The sequence below is a fragment of the Carettochelys insculpta genome, chromosome 18 (assembly GCF_033958435.1).
Source record: "Carettochelys insculpta isolate YL-2023 chromosome 18, ASM3395843v1, whole genome shotgun sequence".
NCBI classification, from domain to species: Eukaryota; Metazoa; Chordata; order Testudines; family Carettochelyidae; genus Carettochelys; species Carettochelys insculpta.
The window spans coordinates 29,618,241-29,644,462 of record NC_134154.1 but is presented as its reverse complement, the minus strand read 5'-3'; the positions used below and the strand labels follow the sequence as shown (position 1 = coordinate 29,644,462).

General features: G+C 50.4%; 1 protein-coding gene across 2 annotated transcripts; it reads left to right on the top strand.

Annotated features, from left to right (window-relative positions):
- Positions 1 to 9,455: 9,455 nt before the first annotated feature.
- On the top strand, positions 9,456 to 26,003 carry GLTP (glycolipid transfer protein). Of its 2 annotated transcripts, XM_075012575.1 has the most exons (6): positions 9,456 to 9,643; positions 22,113 to 22,174; positions 22,940 to 23,073; positions 24,074 to 24,224; positions 25,038 to 25,100; positions 25,907 to 26,003. In XM_075012575.1, exons 1-6 carry the CDS (start codon positions 9,541 to 9,543, stop codon positions 25,922 to 25,924), a joined length of 531 nt encoding a protein of 176 aa, XP_074868676.1. In that variant the 5' UTR covers positions 9,456 to 9,540; the 3' UTR covers positions 25,925 to 26,003. The 2 variants fall into 2 exon arrangements, with proteins under 2 accessions (XP_074868676.1, XP_074868675.1); XM_075012574.1 differs by having other exon boundaries at positions 25,038 to 26,003.
- Positions 26,004 to 26,222: the final 219 nt, after the last annotated feature.

The following is a 26,222-nucleotide window of genomic DNA, read 5'->3' as shown; positions in this document are numbered from 1 at the left end:
CCAGGGTAAGCGAGAGGTTTCTAGTAGCCTGAGAAGCTGACACAAACTGACCGGAGGGTGACTGCAGTAGTTATTTAATACATTGTACTCGGCCTTCTCTCCTTTCTTGTGCGTGCATTTGTGAATACTGCATTCCCTGATTGTCATGAAGTAGCCTGAGGTGATATTGTTGAGGCTGCAAACACTGCCAGGGAAGATGTAATGCTAAACACCACCAACACCATTTCAACATTTAAGTAAAAAAAAAACAAGGACTGACAAGCTTTAGCAAGATTTGTTTTTTATAAATAACTAGTGTTTTGACCCTGAATTGACTTGACAGGTCTTCTTCTACGATCACAAAACACTTGTGAAAATGTGAGGTGTCTACATTACAGCCTGGCACTCAATGCAACAGTAAGTCATGCTCTCTTGAATCTGACCTTACTGAGCCTATTTATTAGCAGGGAATGCTGAATTGCCTTCGATGTCCTGTGTGAAGAACAGAGGCATTTCAAGATAAGTCTGTATTCAAAAGGAATGGAGCAGCCCATGTGTCAACCTTTGGAAAGCATTCTGTATGATCAGCAAAGCACTACAAAACTTCCAAGCATAGACCGTTAAAATCCAAGATCTGACAGGTAGTCATAGATCTGATATGTCAGGGTAAGAAAATCACTGTTAGGTCAGTGATTCTAATTTGCCCCCTCTATATCTTTAGACAGCCAGACATGTTTGCAGGTTTCTAAGCTTTTCTGCATCTCTACAAAGGCAGGAGGGACTGTTCTGATCACATTTTCCAAGAAGTGGCATGTTATCCTGACATTGCCAAGCCAGGTTATAAACCTAATGAGGATACGGTTGCAAACTGGATGCATTTTTAAAAGTTGGTATTCTCCTGTCTGGTTGTAGGACACCAGAAATGTCAGTCACTTGAGGAATATTAATAATTTAGACTCATTCATTTGCTGCACATACACCAGGCTAGTAAACTACAGAACTCACCTAAAGTAGCTGCCTTTAATTTATATTATTACTACAGATTTCCTTAAATAATCCTGCAGCAAGTTCTAGCTATAAAATATTGGTCAGCTTTATTAATAATTTGCAAAATTATTCTTGTGGCTTGACTATGGCAAAATTGAACTACATGAACTTTTGACCTGGCTGATATAGATTCTCAGAGAGAACAGAGAGCTGATACCCAAGAAAGGACCAACAGGCTTGCAAACAGAATTCAACAAACCCAGGATACAGACCTATCTGTTCCAAATGAATCATATTCCAAATACCTTTTACTCCCAGTTCGTTTCTCATTTAGTCACACTCCCTCTGGCTGACAGGGCCACGTTCTTCATCTAGAAGTAGTAAAGAAGAGAGAAGTTGTGCAAGTAGGAGTACGAGAGATGTAGATTGTAGACCAATGAAAGTTTGCTAAATATCACATGCAAGTCCTGGCCGTTGAACGCCCATGACATCAGACTTGGTTCCATTGTCCTCTCCCAGAAAGAGAGCTGTACCATCTCTGGATTCATCAAGACAAAGGAGGTGGCTGAGTCTATGGCCATGTTTATAAGATGAGATAAATTCAAATTTAAGGCAGTTAGCTTGATATTATCAAGTGACAATCTTCACGGTAAATACCATTAGCGTGATTTTGGGAGCACAAGTATTGATACAATATTGTCAGTAACTGCTGGGTGTGGCGTCAAGTTCAAATTTAAAAGTTCAAATAAAGGCTGGTGTGGTAGCACCATGTCTTAAAACTGAATTTATGAGCCTCCAGAGATGTCCCGTATGTAACCCACAATGCCCCTCAGTGCTCCGCTCTGGCCACTGCTTACCTGGTGTGCAGGAATTAGGTGACAGGAAGACCATGAATTTCAGTTCGGGACTGGGAAGCCTGTGGCTGTGGACTCGTGTTTGTATGAGAGGCTGAGAAACATCTTTCTTTCTTTGCAATTAGCGCTGCAAGCGTATCTACCCACTACAGATAGCCCTAGAGTTTGTGGTTCTGTCTCTACACTTGGCATTTTTTCTGCACTGCCTGGTGCCTGCCGCTGCCCCGACATACCACGTGGCAGCGAGGCTGTTGTGGGGGTCGTGCTTGCATAAGAGGCTGAGAAACTTTTTCTCAGTGGTTTACATTTGTGTGTGCACCCTCACTCCCTTCCCTGACAGGCACCATGCAGTCGGGGTCTTTCCTGCCCTCAGCCACATTACATGGCTAGCCCCTGACCCAATAAAAGGACATGCCTGCTGTTTGGTGCTGACCATGCTGTCAGGCAGTACCATGTCCTGGCTTGCACACTGTTAGGGCTTCAAGGTTGGGAAAGATTTTCAGGGGCTTGCAGCCTCCAGGGGGACGGCTTCCACTGGACCCCCATCAAAAATATTGGTGGTACCTTTCTGCCCCTGACGGGGAAGACTTCCCTGGCAGCTATGAATTGTGGGGGCTTGCAGCCACACGGGGGAATGGTTCAACTGGCCCTCAAGCCACAGACCCCGCACTCCAAAGCCAAAAAGATTTTCGGGGACAATGTCAACTGGCCCCTGACCCTCCCAAATACCAAACTGACCCACAATGGTGATGAAGTTTGGCGAAACCCATGCCCCGTGTTGGCAAAGTCTGTATAGTGAAGAGGGAGGCCAAAAATCCTTTTTCCTAGCCTTTTCTATCCTCTTTCTTCTAACTTTGGACCCCTTCACGCAGGGGAGAGTGGGTGGAGGGCCAGCTGAGAATACAGACTGTGCACAGAAGCTGTATAATGGACTGGGAACCCAAAAACCCTCCCCTCAGCAAGTCTCTTTTTTTTTTTTTTTCCAAATCTTTACTATCCACTCTTTCGTCATGCTTTTCATTGTCCCTGTGCTATTTTCAGAGATCAGATGCAATCAAGGGAGGGGGGGCAGTCAGTTAATGGCCAGTTGAGATGACACACACCTGCTGATTTTTATAAAATCCTTGATAATTCAGTTACAGCTGCAGTTGTAAAATGCAATTCAGTTTTAGAAGAAAGAGATTCCTGTTAATTTGGCGATCTTTGTTCAGGCCCTACTTTTCCTTCCTTCTGCCTGGAAAAATGGATGTTTGCTTATCACCAGGGGGAGGAATGAGGATAATGTAATGTGGGAAGATGATGTCAAATACCAGCGAAAATACCCAGACTGCTATGGAGCTGAGGGGACTGTAAGATAGGTTCCCACAATGCACTGCTGCAATAGCCGATGTTTGCCGATTGAGCGTGGCAGCAATAACTCAACATTTTGAGGAGCACATGGGGAGGTGAGGATAGTCAAACTCGAATTTATAAAATCCAGCGTTACAAAAATCCATATGAATAAATTCAGCTTTATCTCATAGTGTAGACGTAGCCTATAGGAGAAAGATTCCACTCAAACACAATTCAAATAGTGGGAGCTCAGTCACACAGGCTAGAGTGAGAATTGTTTAACAATGTAGACAAACCCTTGTCTTCAAAATGCCTACCAAGCTGGATATTTCTCTCATTGTTTTTTGCTCCAAGGGTGTTTTTTGTTTCTGTATTTTGAACAAAATCTATTATTTAAAAAAAAAAAAAAAAGCCATCAGCACCATTTTAAAAAAGAAACAAAAAGGTACAGAAATGGAAAGCCAGGTAAATCCAGAGCTGGCCTTTATAGTGTGCTGTTCATACGACTGAGCACAAAACATTTTTGTTTTTTAAGTGCACACCTAATCACCCTGTGCGCTAACGGTGTGTCAATAGATACCTCTCAGTTTGGACTCTTAAAGCCGCTATTAATGTTAATTATTTATACAGTGCTCAAAGTCTACGTGACACTTTCAAAAAGGGACAAGAGATGACATCCCAACTGTACTGAAATAAATGCGAATTTTGCTATTGTCGTCCATGGAGCCAGGATTTCACCAAAGGGCCTTGCCCGGACTATCTCACAAGCTAAGATCCTAATCCTCTGAGGTGCTGAGGTGACCTCTGTGTGTGATGAAGATGCTCGGCACCTTGCAGGAATGGGTCCTAAATAAGTTTAAACTCTTTCATAAGTGCACGCTTATAAATGTATTTCAGCAGGCGTTTGAACAGTTATGCAGCCATGCATAAAATGGTGATCTGTCTTAGACACTTGTTGCTACCTTTGGTACTCACTGTGCCTTAAAACCTTACACCATCGTAAGGATTTCAACCAGTTTAAGTATTCATTGTGCTGTAAATATTTAAGGCAGTTTACAGGTGTTCTCCTCGGCATTTGAACTGACTCAAGCACTTTTGCCAACCTAAAAAAAATATTCTTTTTGCTAAACCTCGGGAAACTAAATGCAAAGTGTTGCACCAATTTACTGTTAGCGCTGCACAGTTAAAAGCGCTGACTCAGAAAAATACAGAGGTGCAGGCTCCAAAAGCAACATTAATCTGGTTGTAAGACACGTGTGATGTTCTGCATTGATTTTGCTGGTTATATTTATAATACAAACATGAACATAAAAGAGATGACAAGATAATGGGATGGTGGCACCTTTACTTTTGAACTTTCTGACTTTAATTGTGCTACCTTCACGTTGCATCAACGCAGCTTTTATATCCTTAACTAGAAGATTTACCCGGCGTTACTTAGGTCCTTCAGGGCAAGGGGTTGGGGGCGTGGAGGTGGCCGGAGTCAGGGCAGGGGCTTGGTGATGTGGGGGGTTCACAGCAGGGGGCTGGCTCTGTGGAGGGTGCAGGAGTCGGGAGAGGGGGTTGGCGCTCTGGGTGCAGGAGTCAGGGCAGGGGTGGAGGGCTCAGGCGTGAAGACAGAGGCTTGGGAGGTGTGTGTTGGTTCAGAGTGGGGACTAAGGGCGCAGGATGAGAACTGTTGGTGGCCACGCTGCAGAGCTGGTGAGGGCCGTGCTGCCCAGGCTCTGGCATTGCTCCCTGTGACCAGCCTGGGGCAGCGGGGACCATAGTGCCTGGTTGGTGGCTGCTCCCCAGCTCTACAGAGATGTTGGGGATGCGCTGGCTTGAGCGAACCACACTTAGGTGTGTGGGTGACACTGCTTTGCAGGCTTCTTTATCCCACTCATCTGAACCCCATTAAATCTGAGAGAGTGTTTTAACACTTCTTTCTGTTCGCCCTGCATCATCTTCCTCTATACCTGGAATATCATGTGGCCACCAAGAAAGACCATCAGCATCAACACTGGCTTCTCCCAATTTATAAACGATATCAAAAATTGTATGGTTACAAGGCTGCCACCCATCCATGGCCAGTCATATCCAACTTCGCAGTCCTCAAGATGTAAGCAAAGGGGTTGTTATCTGTCATTACTTTAAATTGGGCTCCATACAAGAAGTCATGGAACTTACAACAAACTGCCCCCTTCAAGGCTAGATGTTCTAACTTGTGAACTAGATAACTATGTTCACTTGCTCACTGGAGCATTAGTCAGATCTTGAGGTGTATTTTGAATTGCCAGTTACCAAACGGTGCAGTGAAGGCTGTCTTTGGACAATCGGCTGGCTCTACCGGAACTTGATAGTACCCACGCTTTAAATCCAGTACAGAGAACCATTTAGAGTCTGCCAGTAAAACAAAAGTCTCTATATCCCGGGTAATGGATAGGCATTCTTTCCAGTAGTGCTGTTCAGTTTCCGAATATCCACCACCATTCTAAGAGCTCTTGTCTTACACACCAGTACCACTGGTGATGCATAGGGGCTGCATGTTTCGTCAACCATTCCAAGGGCCACCAACTCACACTGATGCTAATGCAGTTCTTCAAAATCAGAGGGTGAAACCCTTCTAGTTCTTTCTTTAAAAGGTGCATCACTTGTGAGTTCAATTCTGTGTCACTCCTGAAACTCATTCAGAGTCTAGCTCATAAACAGCAAAAGCCTTATAAGCTTCCATAGTGATAGTTTCAGCAGCACTTGTAACTCCCCACTGAGTACCTCTGGAGCTTCGTGCTGGTGCCTCTGCAGTTTGAGCTAAAAGCCAGCTTGCTCTCGGCTCAGGCTGTAGAGGACACTTATTCTTTCTCTGAGAAGTGGTCATGGGACAGTGAACAACATGTAGGGGTGTGGGTTAAACTTGCTGTCTGCGCTGTGGTCGTTCTGGAGTATAACTGCCTCTTGCTAGCAAGACTCCTCCCTTTCCATCTGATGAGAAAAATCGCACTCCAGGCACCTCCCATTGTCCAAACGATGACCTGGATTTAAGTTATGCTAAGAGGAAGCTGCATATTGCATTTGCTGGTCCTAGATCTTACAACGTAGGAGAGGTTCTTGAACAAACCGACTAATGGACGGATGAACGGATACACAGACAAACAGACAGATGCACTAAGTCTCTCAACTATAGAGGAGATTATTACAGGACTTTTTTTAAATAGAACTGTGCTTTTGAGGCAAATGATTGAAGTCATATTATTCAGCAAGTTGCCTCTCAAAGATGCTGCAGTGACAGAGAAACTGATGCAGGCTTCTGTCAGTAACAAGCCCTATCTCTACACTGGTGCCAGAATTAATGGGATTAGTATTTCTATATTTCCATTTTGTCTTCTCTTCCCCTAGTTCCATTTCCCTGCAGCTGTGTTTTGCTTCAGGTGGGCTATGGAGCCCAGTTTGAATTTAGAGAAAGTGCTCCCTTTGCCCATGGAAAAAGCACTGCATGTGGTCTTTGAGCGGACAAAGCACCACGAAGGCAGGATTTTGGTTTGAATCTCTTTTTTCTGACCTTTGGAGGGCATGCTTAGAATTCACCATCTGCATGTCAAGTTTCTCAAGCCTGATCTAACAGGAACAGTAAGTTATGTGACAGTGAAGCCATCTGGTCTATATAAAAAATTTAGCTATATTAAAATATTAATGGCAAACTAGATTAGAATACCTCATTAAGGCCTGAGAAAGGAACCTTTGGAAAAGGGCCAACAAAGTATAAATTATGAAAGAGGCTGCAAAACCAGTCAGTTTACCGGCATGTGCTGCTAGGAATAGAGTTTGATTTATACATGCTATCGTGGAGATAATCATGTACAAACACATTTTTGAATTGCCTTCAGTGCAGATGTTCCAACACTGTTCCACCTCCCATGGACCTCCCCGAGAAGCACAGCTGTAATTGGCCGATATTTTCAAAATTCCCAGTGTCGTTTGAGGCTACAGTGTGGACAGGCACCAACAGGCAAAGCTCTGTCTTAAGCTATGGACTGTGTGGTTCCTGGCACAGAAAGGCCTGGATATACAGCTGTCCCTGCCAGGTTGACCTTTAGTCAAGGAAGCAGTGACGGGTATTTTGCTCCTGAGCCAGACTGGGGTGTTATCCTAATCAGGTTACTGATCCAACACAGAGCTCTTGGCATTCAATGCCTCATTTAAAAGCAACTGAAAGGTACATTTGGGGAGGGGGAAGAATAAAAAGTTCAATCTTAATGAAATACACTGGAGTTCAGGTTGTCAGGATAACCTCCACAAAACACAGGGAGCAGACCCAGTTTTCACTTCTCTGGCCTGCAAACCTACCTTTGAAAGCCATTGGTGCCAGCTGCCACCTAGGCTTTTGGCACTGGATAGCATTAATTCCAGAAGGGTGACATGACTAGCAAGCCACCTTCTCAGGATACCGCTAAGAGATGGTTTGGTCCAGGGGGGCTACCTCCCTCGGATATACTGGGCACCTCTGCAGTGGGGTGTGCTGGACTTTTTGATGGTGCCTGGCTGGGGAGTATGAGGCAGAGCTGCCACTAGGATAGCATGGTGTGCCAGGTGCTCTGGCTGATACCAGCATAGCAGGGCACACCAGGGTCCATGGCTGGCACTAGCATGGCACTAAGATGGGGGCACCAGTGACAGGCACTAAAAGACTGCAATAGAGGTGCATACAATATTTATACCCCAAATTTAAAAATAAACAGCAAGAAGACCAAAAAAGCTGCCACCACAGCTACATAACAAAATAAAAGAGGGAATTAGAGGCAAAATGATTTCCTTTAATACTGCACTCCAACTTCATGAGGAAAACAGAACGGCGCATCAGCACTGGCAAGTCCAGTGTAAAATTAGCAGGTCCAAAAAAGAATTGGGAAAGACCCAAAAACTAGCAGCAAAATGTTTTTTTAAGTGGAGGAAGAGCAGGAAGGCAGCCAAACAACCAGTGGGGCCACTGTACTATGGGGGTGCTAAAGGAGCACTCAGAGGACACAAAGCTATTGCACAGAAGCTAAATTTATTCTTTGCATCTGTTTCACTGCAGATGTGAGGGCATTTTGCACACCTGAGCCATTCTTTTTCGATGACAAATCTGAGCAATTGTCACAGATTGAGGTGTCCATACAGGAGGTTTAGGAGCAAATGGATTAGTAATAAACAGTAATAAGTCACCAGGACCAGATGGTATTTCCTACAGTTGTTGTTAGCCCACTAAGGGGCCCTAATCAGGACCTCCCCCACAGTATTAAAGCAGGCAAATTATAATATAAAGCAAATGGTGGGCCCCTTGGGCTGGTCAGGGCTCTAAGTGTAACCCACACACCTCTGTGTGGTTCACTGTCCCATGTAGTGGTACCGAGACCACTTCTCAGAGAAAGAATAAGTGTCGTCTGCAGCCTAAGCTGCGAGCCAGCTGGTTTTTAGCTCAAGCTCTAGAAGCACCTGCGTGAAGCTCCAGAGGTTCCAGGCTGGAGTCTGCCTGGGGCAGTTGCATAAGTTGTTGCTTAGTCTCCTTATGCATAGTGCTGATGTTCACTAAGCTCAGAAATAACTTTGCAGAAGTGTTAACTGTGCTGTGTCTCAGTGGACCACTTACGCCAGCCGCTGCCAGAGGACTGGAAGGGTGGCTGACGTAACACAGGCCTTTACAGAAGGCTGCAAAGCTGATCCTGGCAGTTACAGGCTGGTAAACCTAACAACAGGCAAACTGTGGTAAGAAGGGCCACGCCGGCCAGCCCAATGGTGCTTCTCGCCCGGTAGCGTGTCTTGTGCCCGGCCAGTGCCAGTGCGTCAGCGGGAGCGAACAGGGCAATTACGAAGTGAGCCCTGGTGGCCGTCCCAGCTGCTGCCCACCTGGGCTGATGGCGAGGGCCCCGCCTGCCGGGCTCTGATCTAGGGCTGCACTTTTCGCCCCGCTGTGCTGGGTCAAACCCCCCAGACCTGCCCCCTGGGACCTCCCTGGGGCCCTGCTCCGCTGCAAACCATGCGGAGGTAAGTAACAGCCCCGGCTCCACACTGCAGGCCCACCCCCGGGGCCGGCCGCCAGGGGGCGCGAGTGCGCCGGTCCCCTGCGCGGCACTTGCCGCGCTGCCTCTCACCCCCAGGGGGCGCGCTGGGCCGGCGGAGGGGCGGTGGTCCGGGCCAGACTTCAGCCCACGCTCACTTCCGCAATGGGCGGGTCCGGGCGCGCCGGCCGGGGATTGGGCGGGCTGGGGCGCGAGTAGCCCGGGGATTGGGCAGGGCAGGCCCGGCCGCGACTGGGCTCCGCCCCTCAGAGGCTCTTGCCGGGTGTTCTACCCCCACGCTTAGTGCGAGCCCGGGCGGCGGCGGTAGCTCCGGTCCGGCTCGGCTCGCGGTGCGGGCGGCCCCCGGCCCGGCCATGGCGCTGCTGCTGGAGCACGAGTTCCGCGTGGTGCCGGCCGACAGGGAGATCGAGACCGGCCCGTTCCTGGACGCCGTGGCGCATCTGCCGCCCTTCTTCGGTGCGGGTGCGGGGTGCGGGTGCAGGTGCGGCGGCGGGCCGGGCCGGGCCGGGCCGGACCAGACCAGGGAGGGGGAGGACCCGGCGAGCCCGCCCCGCGCTGGAGGCGGCTCGTTCACCCCCCGGCCAGTAGCACTCGGGTGTCGGCCCCGGCGCGAGGCTGCCCGGGACACGAGTCCGGCCCGTGCGGCGAGCTGAGAGGTGCGGCCGCCCCCGGTGCCCGTCACGGCCGAGCCCTGCGCCCCCAGCAGCGCGTGTGGGCACGCCGGGGTGCTGCTTCCCGCTGACGGGGCCGGGCCGGGCCAGCTGGCGGCGCGCCCCTGCGGAGCCCGGCTGTCTCGGGAGGGGCAGCCTGTGCTGGCTGGCGCACGGTGCTGACCGCCTGGGCGGGAGAGCTTGGGCCGGACCCTGCACGGCGGGTCCAGGGGGGCGTGAGGGTCAGCGGCGCCCGCCCGTGGGGAGCCGCTGTGAGCGGGAGGGTTCAGCGTTTCTGGCGCTCGCCAGGGCCCTGGCTCCAGTGTTTCATGTGCTGCCCTGCGGGTCAGCCTGGGAAGGAAGGGACTGTCTTCGGGGAACTGGTGTCATGACAGCACCGCAGCTCCTGTGCATAGGTGAGCCCTTGGGTGGCTGTACTCCAGGTAAAGGTGTGCAGTGCCTGGCGTGCACGCAGGCTTACTGGTCTAAGCTGCTGACACCAGTGTAGTTTATTCCTGGACAGGAAGGCACTAGGAGGGTGTGAGCAAAATTAATCACAGTGTCAACACCTTGAAAACCTAGTAGGCTACAAGCAGCCTTTGCCCGCGTATACGGTATGACTGTGCAATGCGTTTTTAACTGACTGATGGCAGGAGGGGGACCGCGGAATATAGAAAAGGTTCACACACCCTTAATGTGATCTCTGCCTCTTGCCTGGCTTAAAGTACATGGCACAGCCCTTGGGAGCAGGCTTTGTCGCTGACTGGGAGGGTGATGCTGCTGAAAAGGGGTTTGGTGGTGTGAATTTACACAGCTCTGTAACTGCCAAATGCTCATAAGCACATACAGCGGTTCAAAGTGTATGGCAATAACCTGTCTGCTAGTTCAGTAGCACCTTAAAGGCTAACAATATTATTTATTAGGTGAGACAGACTTCTCCAGATCTAATGCTGTTAGTCTCTAAGGTGCTTCAGGACTACTTTTTTGTTTTTGTTTTGTTTTGTGAAGACACAGACTAACACGGTTTCTTCTCTAAGATGGTCTGCTCTTATGTGACTTGCACTAAAAGTCCTGCATAGGTCAGTCTGCCAGGGTTCCTGTTAGAAACTTTAACTTCCTGGGATATAAAACTCTGCTTGGTTGTTCTGGCCCCAAATCCAGCATGCTCTTGAGCTAAAAGTAAGGGAGGTGGCATTTGTTTTTATGTTCTTAAAAAAAAAAAAAAAAAAAGGCACAGGCAGGTGTAAAGTTATGATGCTCTGGCATCATGGTTTGGGTTTACAAACTTTTCTAGCACTTCTCCCTGATCTTAGTAGAGCATGAGGTGGCAAAGGGACTGTTAAACAGAACTCTAGCTCTTCTAAAATTCAGCTCGATGATCTGTATTGGAATAAGATAAGAGGTTTGAACATGGCATTGAAGACTACAAATTACGCCTGGTCCACAAGATTTGTAGGAAAATGTGGTGCATAGGTCAGATATGCAGAAAAGTGTTGCTGGAAGAGCCATGGGACAAGTGAGTCTCGCCTGCCCCAGGAAAAGGCATCTGTGAAGCAGTAGCCTCCTCCCGTAACTTCAATTCCCTCCTCAAGGAAAGGGAGATTTAGGGTTAAGAGAGTTCTCCTTCTTTCCTTGCCCCTTCAAATCTATCACTACCAATAGTCTTCTTGTAAATGGAGCCAGTCCAATACAAGAACGCGCTCACTGACGTTAAATATCTGGATGATGTGTGGGCAAACTACGTCACGCTTATTCTGCCTCACCTGAGGTTGGTGCCTCCCCCTCAAATGGATTTAAGTGGGAGGACATTGTCTGATCCTCAGAGAACTGGCAGCCTAACTTATGCCTTAGAAAACAGCTTTCCAGAAATAGAATCTGCTTGTCTGGAATCTAGCATGTTGGTGAGAGGATACAGTGTTTGCCCATCAACACAACTTGCTCACCCCCGACAAGATAACAAGCAGGCCACGAGGTTTGGTGCAGAATGTGAGTGGAAATTCTGTGGCCTGTATTACATGAGAAATCGGACTAGATGATCATAATGGTCCATTCTGGTATTAAAATCTACTTGAATTGTTCTGTTCTTGAGATCGACATTCTGTTCCAAGTGAGACCTGGTGATGGGGCTGATGGTGAAAGGAATGCAGTTGTTAGCACAGAGTTTCTGAATCAGTCTTGCTCGGTGGCTGTGATGTAGGAATTGTTCCTCTTTCAGGGCTGAAATCTGTGCTTCAGCCCTGATGGGAAGGGGACAGGTCTCAAGACTGTGCTGTTAAGCGAGCACTGAGCTGCTCAGGTTGCAGGCTGAACTAAGCAGGACAGTTTAAAGTAAATCTCGCTTCTTGACCCTGCAGGACAGGGTTGCAGGTAAAACAGAAGTGGCTTAATGTTTATTGCGGTAGCCGGAAACGAGAGAGAGAGAGAGAGAGACCTGGCACAAACTGTCCAACTTTTTCCAGATGAATTTTAATGTCGATAAGTAATGCACATTGGAAAATGTAATCCCAACTGTGCGTACAAAATGATGGGGACTAAATGAGCTTGGAGTGACTGTGGATGGTTCTCTGAAAACATCCACTCAGTGTGCAGCAGCAGTCAAAAAAGCAAACAATGTTAGGAATCGGTAAGACTGGGACAGAGAATAAAATAGAGAATCTTATTGCTTCTATATGTGTACTGATGTGGTCGCCTCATCTCAAAAAATTTTGGAATTGAGAAAAATTCAGGAAAGGGCAACAAATGATTAGAGGCTTGGAATGACCAAGACTTTTCAGCTTAAGAAAGAGGAGATAGGAACACGGTCCATAAAATCATGTCTAGTGTGGAGAACGAGGAAACATTATTTACTTGATCGCATAATACAAGAACTGGGGGGTCACCAAATGAAATTAATAGGCAGCAGGCTTGAAACAAAAGGAGGTATTTATTCACCCAGTGCACAGTCAACCTGTGGAACTCCTCGCCAGAGAATGTTTGTGAAGAACAGGATCTGACGAGTTCAGAAAAGAACTAGATACATTTATGGCAGGTGGGTCCGTCAGGCGGGAGCGACCGAGTGGAGCAGGGTGCTGCTTGCACCGCCTGCATGGTGAGTGTGTGGGGTGGGCCGAGAGGAGGTGACTGCTGCTGCCGCCTTTCCCTCTCATCATCCTCCCCTCCTCCTGACCACAGGATGGCTGGAGTGGCCACCGTGGGGAGGGGGGCAAAAGCACAAGGTCTGAGGTGGCCGTCCTGTGGACAGGCCGGCTCTGCCTGGCCCAGCGTTAGTGCAGCAGGATGCAGGAGAGTGCTTCCAGAGCACGTGTGGGGCTAGGGAGTGATAGTCAACACATCTGCACCTTCCCTGACTCCTTAAGAGGTCACAGGAGCCATCCTTTGGGGAACACTGAGCTAATGGCTCTTTCCCGCAGCAGCAAGGAAACTGGATTGATTGTCTGTTAGTTTCATTGCTGCCCAGAGTGTTCTGACTAACAACAAGAAAACTGACAAGGCTGTCTTCACCTTGCTGGGTCTTGGCAGAGGCCTCAGAGCTGTAGGGCAACATTACTTCCCTTCTGCTCAAATTTAGAGTTACCTTTACAATCACAAGGGCTAAAATGGAAGGTTGGCTTCTGCTGCTGTTGTGACGTGTTGCTTTAGGTGTGTTTTGTCTGGGCCTTAATTTACACACGTTTTTAATGCAAGTATTTGCCAGTTAAGGGTTGAGGTATGTTTTTGCTGAGCTGTATCTCCTGCAAATTATTTGGCACGAGGAAGTGGAACATGGCATATCGGAAGCAGCCCAGTTCTTGGATAGGGATCATGCTTCATAACTGAAAATAACAATCTTGCTTCCATCTCCGCCCTGTTGCCAGGCGGATGGCATTGACAGTTTGCTTCCTCATTGGTACGATGCAGAGTGACTAAGGAGGCATCTCCCCTTCAGACACTTTGTATGTGGTACCCGTAAAAAAACTTCAGCAGCGCAGTGTTCTGATGGAGACTCTCTCTAGGGGGCTGACAGTAGTTGTCAGTGAATGGAATCAATAACAAGAACTCTGATTCCAAGCCCACATCAAAACAATAGGTGGGCTCTGTGAGTTGCCCAGTTTGCAACTGCTTGTGAGAGCTGCGGAGGCTACTTGAATTTGCTATTGCTGTTCTAATCAGGAGAAAATATCCCCAAGCTGTGTTGTGCTCTCCTGCATGAATCCAACACTCCAACCCTACGTTTACACTTACCCGAATCACGCCCATGCTGCCAAATCAGATAAGCAATGACCGGCAGGGAGGTGAATGACTACTGAGTAGGAGGCGTAGAATGACTCTCCTTGAATGGGTTGGAAAATACAGGTGACAGCAGATAGGAATGTTACTCCCCCTCACCCCACACACACACGCAGAGCACCACAGGAAGGCTAGGTGTCCTAGCAGCGCTTACTTGTGGGTGTTGTCGTTGATGGCTCGGTTGGGGTGGGGAGTGAGCTGGACTGGAACCCAGTTACTTTGGGGATAGGTGCCTTTTGCATGTGTGTAATTGAGCCAGTGAGAGAGCCTGGGGCATTACTGGCTTCTGGTTCTGTGCTCAGTCCATTTCATCATGCTGTATTCCTCTGCAGGGCCTCTCCTGCTGCTGTCTTGTAGCACTGTACGCTGCTGAGCTCCTCCTGACCTTCCGGTGCCAGTGGGTTAGGTAAAGCCATCGGAGAACCTCAAGGGCTACTTCTGAAAAGGATGCTGCTGTGACTCCGTGTGTGCGACCTTTCTGAAGCCACAGAGCCCAGCGGGGTTTGTCACCCTTCACTGGGCTGCTGAAGAGTTACTCTGATACCATCTGGCTACAACGCCAGACAGAAGCTGCTCTGAGCTCCCCATCTCGCTGGACCCATTGCCCAGCGATGGGTAGGAGTGGTCACCGAGCGTGGCCCCCTCCTGTCCCCGAGTAAAACGGGCAGCCTTGGTGGAGGGAGAATTGCTTTCTGGGGGTGGGAAACTGTCTCACACGTGCAGCCCTGGAAGCTGACGTGCTACGCAGCCTGACGCAGGGGTGCATCTAGGACAGCCTGTGTGAAGGCAACTGTTGCAAAGTGGTGGTGTAAAAAGGGCGGCACCGTTTCCATGCTTGTCTTGGTGACTCTGATTTCCCTGTGTGCCAGGGACAAGCTGTCTGTCTGTCTGTCTCTTCTGGCAGCCCCACGAATTTTGCCTATGACAGGTGTGAGGTGAAAACAGGGTTAAGGTCTGGTAGCTGGAGCCAAGTTCACAGCTCTGTTGGCGTCTAGCTGTGCTGCTCATTCTGAGCTCCCCTAGGGATCGGCAGGTCTCTTGACCAGGAGTGTCGCTCTCCGCCAGTCCCCAGCTGCGTCACAGCAGACTGCTTGGAATATATTGCACTAAAACCTCCCCAAAGTACCAAGTAAGGTCTTCAGCCGACACACCCATCTTTGCTCCTGGCCTGGGGGAGCGCTGGGAGACAAGAACCAACGCTTCTTACGAAAGGATCGTCCCGCCCATGGTCTGCCTGACTCACATGTACTGTAATCCGGTGACTGCTGGGATTGCATCACTCAGCAGCTCCTGCAGGTGGAGGTTAATTGGCAAAGACCCCATCCAACTGGCTGAACTACTAAGTTGAAAAACTGCTGCAGCGTGCAGTTCAGATTCCCTTGAGTCAGACCAGGACTGTAAGACCTGCCCAGCCTGACCCAGCCCAGCCCAAGCACGTTCAAGAGGAGGCTGAGCCACAATATGAGATCACGATTTATCCAAGGTCCCCTGGAAAATTGGGGCCACGCCAAGGATAGAGCCCAGACCAGACTCCAGTCTGGTGCCTTAAGCACATGACTGCTGTCCTTGTCCCACTCTGTTCCTCACATTCCTGGGTCTCTGGAGGCTCAGTCATCGGTGCAATCGTTTTGATAGTGCTTCATAGCTTCCGTCCCTACAGAACACTAGAGCTGTGGTGTCCAACCAGTTCTGAACCAGTAGCCACTGTAGTGGCTTCTTTTTTCCTTGTCTAGATAGCACGATAGTGGCTACTGCTGTAGAAGAACTAGCTGCATTCTTCTGAAAATATCGCTAGGTTCAAGCCAACTAGTCACACTCCGTGGGCCAAATAGCCACATGTGGCTAGAGTGCTGGACAGCCTGGCACTAGAGGCTGGTGGTGGTCTTCCTCAAGTCAGGCTGGGGGAGGACTTTGTTACATTGCTGTCTCAGGAGGGCAGCTTGATGGAGAAGGTTTCTGCTTGGCAGCATGAGAGGAGCCATCGATCTCAAACCCAGCAGCCCTCAAGCATGGCCAAGTAGCCCCGGAAGAGAGGCTGGCCTCAAAACACCTGTTGAGAAATCCTGCCTTTATCCCACCGTGCTTCCAGCAGACACGGGTGCGTTAGGGAGCTGTATCCAGAGTAACGGGACTCATAAACACACAGCAGAAGGAGAAGTGAAGCCATTAGCAGCTGCCTGCTTCACAAACTCCTGTAATGCTCATGTTGTATAACCGCTGCCCCCATCCACTGTCTAAGTTGAGAGCTTAATTCGGATCAAAGTAGGATGTGGATTTCAAGTGAAAACTGACAAGCCTTAGAAATCCTGTGGGTTTTTTGTTTTCTTTCTTTCTTAAATCTGGCTACAATGAATGGCATTGGGCTGCTTCAAAACCGGGGGTGGTCGCTGTTAAACTGTGAGTATAGCAAGTGTCTGGTGTGCAAGCAGGAAAGAGGCCCAGTTATCCCTTGGTCACCAGTTTCTCCAGGCTGCTGGGTGAGGCGGGTAGAAAGCCCCGGTCTGCCTTGCATCACGCCAGAGGGCAGCTTAAGGAAACAGTCTGATTAAAAACAGGAATGTGAAAGGCAGCGCAGTTGTGCTCGTGGGGCAGGGTTTGTGCTAAGCTTGTCCTTGGATGGGCTGCTGCAACAGGGGCTTGTTAGATCTCCTGGGAGCCAGAAGCAGCTGGTGCCTCCTGCCCCCACAAGTTTTTGGCAGAACATCACTGGGGAGTTGTCTTTTCATATCGAAGCTGTGACAAGCTGACCTTGTTCTTAAAGCTTAATGGATGTTCACTGCGAGCTGAGTAAATCTGGAAACCTCTGGCTCAGCAAAGCACTTAGAGTAGCTCAGGGTCGTGCTTCGGGATGGAAATCCCCAAAGCAGTGGGCAGTGGAAGATTACTGTCTGTGGCCCGTAAGCGTGGCCGCGTTGGAAAGGCTAGACTGTAACCCAAAAGGTCTGGTGGGGCGCTTTTCTGGAAGGAGGAGACTGATCCTGTCACATGCATGTGCTGCCCCTCGCCACTGAGTTTTGCTTCTGTCCTTCATCTTACCCTGATAACTGTTTCTCTGGATGGAGGATAAGTGAACCGGACCCTTATAAACTAGTTGTGAAGGGTGATGCGAGTAGCGAGTACGGGATTCCCATTTTGTATAATAGTTAAAGCGTTGATAAAGTTAGGTGGCAAAGGGTTAATACCATAGAAGAGGCTTATGTGTAACAGGGTTGGGCGCTCTGTGTGTGCTGACAATGTTTAAGATATTGGAGGAAGAAAGAGCACCTGTGGGCACTGTCAAGAGGGGGGCAAGTGATTCACCGACGCCCCCCTGCCCCCACCCAGAAGGGCTGCTGCTTTGGCTGGTTGACTGGGGATCTCACCTTGGCTTTCTGCTGGGGTCTCCTGTCTGGGCAGCCCTGGACCCTTTCTCTGAGGCGGGAAGGGCTGCGGGGAACCAGAGAAGGGGTGTAGCAAGCGGCAGGTTAGGTGGGCGGCAGGATCTGTGCTTTTCAGTGGCCAGGAAGCCAGCGTTCCTTCTCAGCCCATCCCTGCCACACTCAGGTTCCTTCTGGCATCCCATTCTTCCCCCCCACCCCCCGGCCTCAGCTTCCTGTCTTCCTCCTGGTTCTCCTACCTGCCGCCTGCTCCTGGAGGGGATCTGCCCTCTGCACCCTCTGGGTGAGCTCACTGCTCTCAGCCCAGCTGCTGATGCTGAAGGCCTCTGCTCCTGGCCTCCCTCCCTCCACTGGGTCCTGCATGTCACCCCACCTGTCCTCTCCTTCTGGGCATCCCTCTTTCAGCTTGAATGTGGCCTGGCCAAAGCCGAAGTCACGACCTCTTCTATTTGTGGCTAGTGCCCTGAAGATGCTCTGTGGCAGAGGTCTGCTGTCTGTGGCTCCGTAACTGCATGTGGCTCTTCAGCACTTCTTTGCGGCTCCTGATGCTGTAATTGCAAAGTAAAAACACCCCCCTGATTTTTTTTTTTTTTTTTTAAACCGTGAATGTCTGAAAGCCCAGCAACGAGACACTATCTAACTAGCAAACGCTGCGTGGTCGCCAAGGGTTGGGTAACTCCCGGCTTTAATGCGTGCAGTGCATTGTGGAATACGATACTGTACCTATGTTTTGATCATGTTGCTAATATCTTGATTTCAAAAAGGAAGCTTGTGACCTTGCTGCTGTGAAGGGCAACGTGCCCATTTTAAGAGAGAGAACTGAAATTCAACGGGCAGTAAAACTGGCTTAATTAAAATAGGACCAGGAGGCGTTCAGTGGACACTTTTCAAACAGCTGGAGGGCATTGATTTTGCTGAGGATTTCATCTTCCTTTCACACATATTAGACAAAACTGCCTCAGTGACTGGACTGAGCTTTAACAAGGGAAAGACCAAGACAATGAGGATCAACCAGTCCAACAACATCACCATCAGACTGGGAGGGGATGACCCAGAAGATGTGGAGCAGGTCACCTGCTTGGGGAGTACTATGGCCAGAGACGGAAGAACAGACAAGGATATCAGTGGCAGGATACGGAAAGCAACAGCTGCATTCAAGACTCTGTCCCATATGAAGTTCATAAATAGTATCTGTGAAGATGAAACTGCAGATCTTCACCACTAATGTGATGAGTGTGCTCTTGTATGGATGTGAGACCTAAAAAGTCTTCAAATCACAAGCTACGGACCTTCATAAACAAGTGCCTGAGGTACATCCTTCACATTCAATGGCAAGACTTTGTCACAAATGAGGAGCTTTGGAACAGAGTAGGACAAGAACCAATCAACATTGAAATCAAGAGAAGAAAGTGGGGACGGCTAGGCCGCACTCTCAGAAAACCATCATCCAGCATAATCGGTCAAGCTCTCCCATGGAACGCTCAAGGAAAACGCAAAAGAGGAAGACTGCAGACAACGTAGTGAAGATCTACTGAGATTGAAGGACAAAAACTGAGGTACTCCTGGAGCCAATTAGTGTTGTCCCCAGACAGAGTGAAGTGGCAGAGATTTGTAGATGACCTGTGCTCCACATGGAGTACAGGGGTTTAGTAGTAGTGGTAGTGAAAGTCAGGAGGACAGTGGTACCAACGCACACGTGAAGTGTGAGGAAATGGAACGGGTGACAGTTTGAACGTCCTGCAGTGAACAAGTATCGCTTCACAGCCATTGTGTGGGTGTGCCCTGTTCTTAGCATAGGGGTTACAAAATGTCCGGTTTGACATTATTTATCAGGGGCCATCTTGTATTCACAGGCATTGCAGCTCTTGAATTGAGGGTGTGTTTCCCCCCCCCCCCCCCCCCACCAAATTTGGAAAAAAGTGGCTGCTCTTGCTATTTTGGTTGCTGCCCCTGCTCTGGGGCATTCAGATGCTTTAGTAACGTACGGCAGAGGTCAGCCCCTCTCTCCCATCAGCGAGCTGAGGGTTTGGCCAGCTGGGGAAAGGGGGTTCAGGAGCTTGTCCAGCAGAAATAACTACCCTGTTCATTTGCCTGGAGTGGCTGGGCCTAGTGGTCCCAGGCTGCTGGCTGATAGGATTTCTGTAGCCTGCTAGACACTCCCAGCCATGGGGAAGGGCTGGGGGGTGTCATGAGACGTGCCCTTGGTGCAGTGCCAATGGGGATTACACGCTCTCGTGCTGCCCCTGCCACTGAGCTGCGGGCGTGCTGCGTGTATTGCCCCAGTTGCGTTTCCTGGCTGATGCTCTTCAGTGGCAGACCCAGTGTACTGATTCTGCTGCCTTTCTGTGGCCTGATGTCAGGGCACGTGGTTCTTGGGTCACGCCCATCTCATTGCATGGGTGGACAATAGCTGTTCTGTTCCAGGAGCTGCCTGGGGGGGGTTCTGCTCCTCATAATGTCTGCTATTGTGGGAGACTTGCGTGACAAACGTCCTCCTGCCACGGTGAAGTAGAAAGCCGTAGAATGGCTGCTTTGATTGCCAGCCACCATAAAATACTCACTGTCTCTCTTAATGAGATGCATTGCTCTTACTGGCACCCAGCGTCTCAGCTCCGTAAGTCACGGCCCAGTAACAAACTCCCTTCCAGTTGGGTAAAGTAATAAGATGGCGTGAAGTGCTGGGGGTAGCGCACTGCTTTGCTGCCTGAGGGCTCTGACCCCTTGTGCTCTGCTGTGTCCTGTGCTCCAGTGTAACTCTTTGCTTAGGGGAAAGGTGCCAGGATCCTTTCCCACTTCTGCAGGTAAATATGGGGATCTGCTAAAGCACGGTGGACTAGGGCTTCAGGCGTCTGAGTGACCTGCACGGGCAGCGGTAGTGCTGGCCTGGCTCCGTCTTCCTTTCATTCCCTCGCACCCGCTCTCCGTGTGTGTCTGCCCTGGTGTGGTGGTAGCGCTGTGAGCAGGATCTCAAAACCCTCTGAGACTGCTGGCGAGGGGCTGGCCATGGAGCTGGGTTTCTGCCTTGCATGAGATGTGCCCCATGCAGAGAAGTCCCAGCGGGGAGTGTGGGATGGCAGTCCTGGCCAGTTTCAACCTGTCCAGATTCAGGCCTGCGACCAGTGTTCCCTGCAAGCACAGGAGAGCTTCAGATGCAGCCCAGCTGATTTGCAGAGCATCCCCTGTGCCCTGCAGTGTGTTCTACTGGTGGTGCACATCCCCATGTGCCTTGATGCACATAACAAAACTTATTCTGCCCACGGGTGGGAAAAAACTAGCGGGAACCCTGCCAGTGACCCAGAGATAAAGGGTGCGTATCTCGGAGCAGCACTGTCGGATCTGAATATTGTTGCCAGCCCCATGAAAATAGGGGCCAGGATTTCTCCCGAGGATTGGCCACGGGAACATTGCACCTTCAAAGAAGCAGAACTACCAGCAGGCGGTGCTGCCCTTCACTGAGGCCCTCTATTAGAAATGAGCTAAGGGAGGAAGTAATTAGAATCCGTTGTTAAACGAAAAACTGGGACCCCTTCTCTTGCGGTGTAACTAAGGCCTGAGCTGTGCCGGGGAAGGGCACAGGGCAGACCTGGCATTTCATTCTCTGGCCAGGTAGGATGGGTGGGGGCAGCACTAGCCCCTCACCTCTGGTTGACCTGGTGGGAAAATTGAGGTCCATTGTTTTCCCAGTGTCCTTCCCTCAAGACTGGCCATGCAGACATTCCTCCTCCTGAGCAGGGAGGACAGAGCCATCAAGTGGGGGCTGGGAAGTCAGACTGCTCAGCCAAAGAATGCGGTTAAACTAGCTGAATCGCTGACAAGAGGCAGGGCGAAGGGGAGACGGAAGGAGGGATGGGGAATCTCTCTTTGGGTTGGGCCACAGGAGTGAGAAGCAGTATAAAAAAAAAAAAAAGAGGTCCCTGCGTGAAACAAGAAAACCCCGCTGCCCTCATTCCCTCACACATCAGCCCCAGAGCCTGGGGTGGGCAGACCTAGTGTGTCTGGGGTCCCCTCTAGGCTCTGGAAGAAGTGGGCGTGGAGTGGGGTGTCTGGGTGGGAGGTGGGTGCAGGCGCAGGCTGTGGGTGTGGAGTTTTGGGGGTGCAGGGTCCAGGTGACAGGAGTACAGCTTTCCTGTGCAGCACCCTGGGGATGCATGTGGCTCTGTGCCCCTTTCCCCACTCCCAGATACTGGAGAGGGGAGCCCTGAGCCTCGGGGACTGGATCCAGGCAGGCAGCGGGCCAGATCTGGCCAGGTTCCACACCCCGTGTCTGAAGTGGTGTGATGCAGCATTTCCAAGCTGGCTGCCTTGAGCAGGTGTCTCCATTTGGTGGTCTCGACTGGTAGGCTCTGAAGATGAATTCGCTTGTCCTCAATGCTGTGAAGACAGATGCAGGAGGGCTGTTGGCGTTGTTTTTGCCCCTGGTTTCTGTGCTGGATACCCCCCTGCTCGCTCAGCTCTTTCTAGGCGCGGTGCCTTTTCAGCCTGGCTCTTTTGTACCTGTGAAACGTTCCAGATTTGCTGTCTGTGGCTTGACCCAGTTGGAAACCCTGATTCAGGGTTCTGGTCTGTGACCTAAATTGGCTCTTTCTGTTGCTTTCCTGACACAAGCCCTCTTTTGTGTGTTGTGTTTTCTAGATTGCCTTGGGACGCCAATAGTGTATTCCCCAGTCAAAGCCGACCTAGCGGGAAACATCAAGGTAGGAAGGGGTGTCTAAGCCCAGATTCTTCAAGCTGTGTTCTGGCGGCACTTGGACTAAGTCACTGAACTGCCCCACCCAAAGCTACGATCGCTCAGAGCTGACGTGCTGTGCTGCGTTGGGGGGACTTGGGTGTGGGGAATTTCTCCCCTGAAAAGCTGTTGTCCAGAATGGGGAGCTGACCTGGAGATGGCGGAGGGGTCTGCGTGTCCTCAAACAAAGGAGCGTTCGGTCCAGGGTGGCTTGTTGCTTCCTACCTTGTCTCCGCTCCCCTATCCATCTGCATAGGTTCAAGGTTGACCCTTGCTGTGCACGTGGGTTGTCTTTTCCCCATGTTTAGCTCTGTATGGCCTGGCTGCTGCTTGGAAATCCCCCACCCAGTGCCCAGAGCAATGAAGACCAGGACTAAAGTTTGTGTTAAAATGCCGAACAAGTGTCTCTAGCAGATACTGGGGATATTCTTAGTAACCTTGCAGCCCTAGCGTGGGAGCCTCTTCCTGAAGGAGCTAGTGGGTGTGTGGATCTGGGTTTCCAGCTAACCCATTGCGGAATGCCCTGTTTAACCTGTGTAGATACCACCCCAGCCATGTACAAAACCCTGAACTGGGATAAACAGGCTGTTTTCCTCCCTCCTGCTCTGTTGATGTGCCTGTGAAAGGTCAGAGTTCAGAGCTTATCACGCTAGGCATTTTAATTGTGGCATGCTCCTTTAAGGCTGTAGCCGGCTTCGAGGCACAGCGCCAAATTCTTCCCTCTCCCTTGCAGAAGATCCGAGCGGTTTACGAATCGAACCCCAACAAGTTCAAAACGCTCAGGAACATCTTGGAAGCGGAGAAGGAAATGTACGGGGCAGACTGGCCGAAAGCCGGAGCAACGCTAGCGCTCATGTGGCTGAAAAGGTGAGCGGTGGCTTTGGCGGCTTTTCGCTGCGGGTGTACATCTAGACGCACGTGCCCAGCGCTGGTTCTGCTCCAGACAATGAGTCATTGATCTCAGTTCGGGCCCAGCTAACACCCCCCACCCCTGGGTGTCTGCCCCCTGGTGCTGCCAGCTTCCATCTGTAATGAGTGTTCTAGCAGGGTGGCTCCCAGCTGGGAGTTGGTTTCAGAGGGCTGCAGGCCCTCTGGCTGAAGTCCTGGGCCCCCAGTGTTTCCCTGCAAGGCTAAAGCCCCTGGTCCTGGTGCCCCAGCCTACCTGAAGCCCAGCACCCCGATGGGATTGACCCTCCCTTCAAGGGTAACAGTGGAGCCCTGGGCCAGCCTATGCCCCTCTCAGTGCCTGCGGTCCAGACTGCCAGGCCCTAAGCTGCACCCTTGAGTGGCTGAAGCTAGGATCCCTGCACACCAGCTCCCGCTACGGGCATGCTCATGGGTTGTTTGGGGAAGAGATTGGAAAGAGCCGGGGATGGCCTAGACCTGCGGGCTCCTGATGCCCAAGGGGCTGGAACAGTAAGCTCTGGGGATGCCCATATGAAAGCCCTGGTGCAAGGCCTCCTGGAATATGCGGTTGGCCATCCAGCGAGCGGAGCCTGCTGCAGCCCCTTTGGAGGCATGGCCGACGCGTGCAGGGAGCTGCCAGGCTGGCAAATGCTGGTTGTCTTAGGAGCAGCTGATTAGAAAAGAGCTTCAGTGCAAGGGAAGGGAGGAAGTAATAAGAACCATCATTCGTGGCTAGACCCCGAGAGCCTGGCACACTGTTCCTCAGGGCAGCTGCCGGGTGAGCTTGACACAGGGAAGACACAGGGAAGACGTGCCCCTTCCATTTGATAGCAAGGGGAGCTGGGTGCGGTCAGATGCTGTTTGCCTTCAGGAGAGTGGGGATGGTGGAGCAGTGAAACTCCTGATCGACAGCTGTGTCCACACAAACCTCACGTGGCTGTTCTGTCTCTGCTCCACTCAGAGGCTTGAAGTTCATTCAGGTTCTCCTGCAGAGTATTTCCGATGGCGAGAGGGATGACAGCAACCCCAACCACATTCGCGTCAATGCACTGAAAGCCTATGAAATAGCCCTGAAGAAGTACCATGGCTGGATGCTGCAGAAGGTCTTTTCAGTGAGTGCTGGGCTGCCCAGGAACGGGTGGGGGTGGATGCGCACAGGTATCGTCCCAGTAGCACGGCTTTGCTGCAGTGAGAGGCATTCTGCAAGTACCTTCCATCTCTCCTGCATGAAGAATGCAGGACCCGAGGCTCTGAGCTGCTTCTCCCAGGCTTGGGGGAGGGTCCATGCTTTTCCAAGGGGGCTCAGAATTTGGGAGCCCGCTGAGACATTGCAAAGGAACCCGAGTTCTCAGCCTGCAGAGCTCCTGCACTCTTAAAAACCCATCCTGTTGAGCGACTCTGCTGGCGCCTGTCACTAGTTGTCCTGGAAATCCTGACCAGTTGGTTACCCCAACCACCCCCGATTCCAAGGAGATGCCCAGTTCTGGATAGGCAGTGGGGTTGCTACATGCTTCTCTCAGCTGTGATTCAGGGAGCTCACTTGAGATGCTGGTGCAGCTCTAGGCATGTCCTGCTCGGTGTGGGTGCTTGGTCCTAACAGGAGCCTGGGCAAGACGGGAAGGTGGTGGTAGGCTGAACAGGCTGAGTTCAAAGGTTGGTGTCTCAGAAGGGGATGGTGGTGCTGACTTAACCTTCTGCACTGGGGATTTCCTTGGTGGCTTAGGCAACTTGGAGGGAAACTGTTTCGTACGTAAGACTCGAGGGGCCTGGCGCTTGGAGGCGCTGAGTCCCGGTAGCGGCTAGGGTGCATTCAGCCCAAAAGGGGCTTGTTTTATCAGCTTGTAAAGAAGCCAGTGTGAACTCTGCAGCAAGCCAGGTGTCCTGCCTACCCCCGTGTCACTACAAGTTCTTCCCCCCTCTCGTAGGGATCGATCTATGCTCTTCCGTACAAGTCGGATTTGCTGAAGGCTCTCGAGAAAGGAAAAGAGGTGAACGAGGAGCAAACTCTGGAGAAGATCCACCAGTTCCTAGGGAAAATCACTCCTGTACTGGATGCAATTTATGATATGTACACAAAAATGAATGCAGAACTTAACTACAAAGCTTAACCCTTACAGGACTCCTACTACCGCCGAGTAGAACGTGCACAGTACTTTAATCCTCATGTGAGACCCCGAAATCACTGTGAGCACTGGGGCTGCTCCCTCTCATCATGTGACTTTGATTCCTGGCCTGGATATGCAGGGAATAGCCCGTTTTAAAATCTTTTTCTATAGGTACAGAAATAAAGTAACGATTGTGTCTCACATCTTTGTAAAACTTCCCACACCTGTTTACCAACCAGCAAGCAATAAGTAAAAAGTTTTAATGGATCTCTTTAAAGCATTTCTAGGGAAATGAGGTACAACTGACAGTACTCAAGTGCTCCTGTTCTGCAGCTTGGCCTCTGTTTTAGATAAGTGTGTGTCTTAAAAGATTTTGGCGTGCCTGTATATTTAGACACTGCCATGAGTTTATATTCCAATTGCAGCAGTTACTGAAGCTGCCTGGTGTTCTGAAAAGGGCAGTGTTTAACCACCTTAACAGCTTGATTGCCCAGAGCGACTCAAACTTCCAAAATCATGAGAGAAATTTTCAAGAAATTAAGCAGGCAGTGATTTTGCTAAGCCTCATTGAAATCATGTAGGATTTGGAGTTTTCTCCTGATTGGGGAATGGTTTCTTCTGGGACAATTGCTCCAAATGATACAAGTTACAGGTGACTGATGTATATCTTTTTAAAATGTTTGTTTCAGAGACAGAAGTTGCCTTAAATAGTGATTTGTGGAACACCTGAGCCTTATCCTGGGAGAATGAGAGGCAGGGGCCTTCAAATAAATGCTGAAGATCAAACCTCTGTCTTGGTTTTCTTTGGCTGTCCCCTCGGACCAGAGAACTTGTCTCCTTTTGTGCCCTGGGTTCAAACACATCTCCTCATCCCAGTTGCTATCTCATCGTTGCACACTGAAGCTTCACATTATCAAACAGATGCTCTGTCTACAAACGCCTGCAGTCCTAGGAGTGCAGTCAGGGGGCTGGAGCTGCTAAATTACTTCCAAGTCTCTTTTGGGC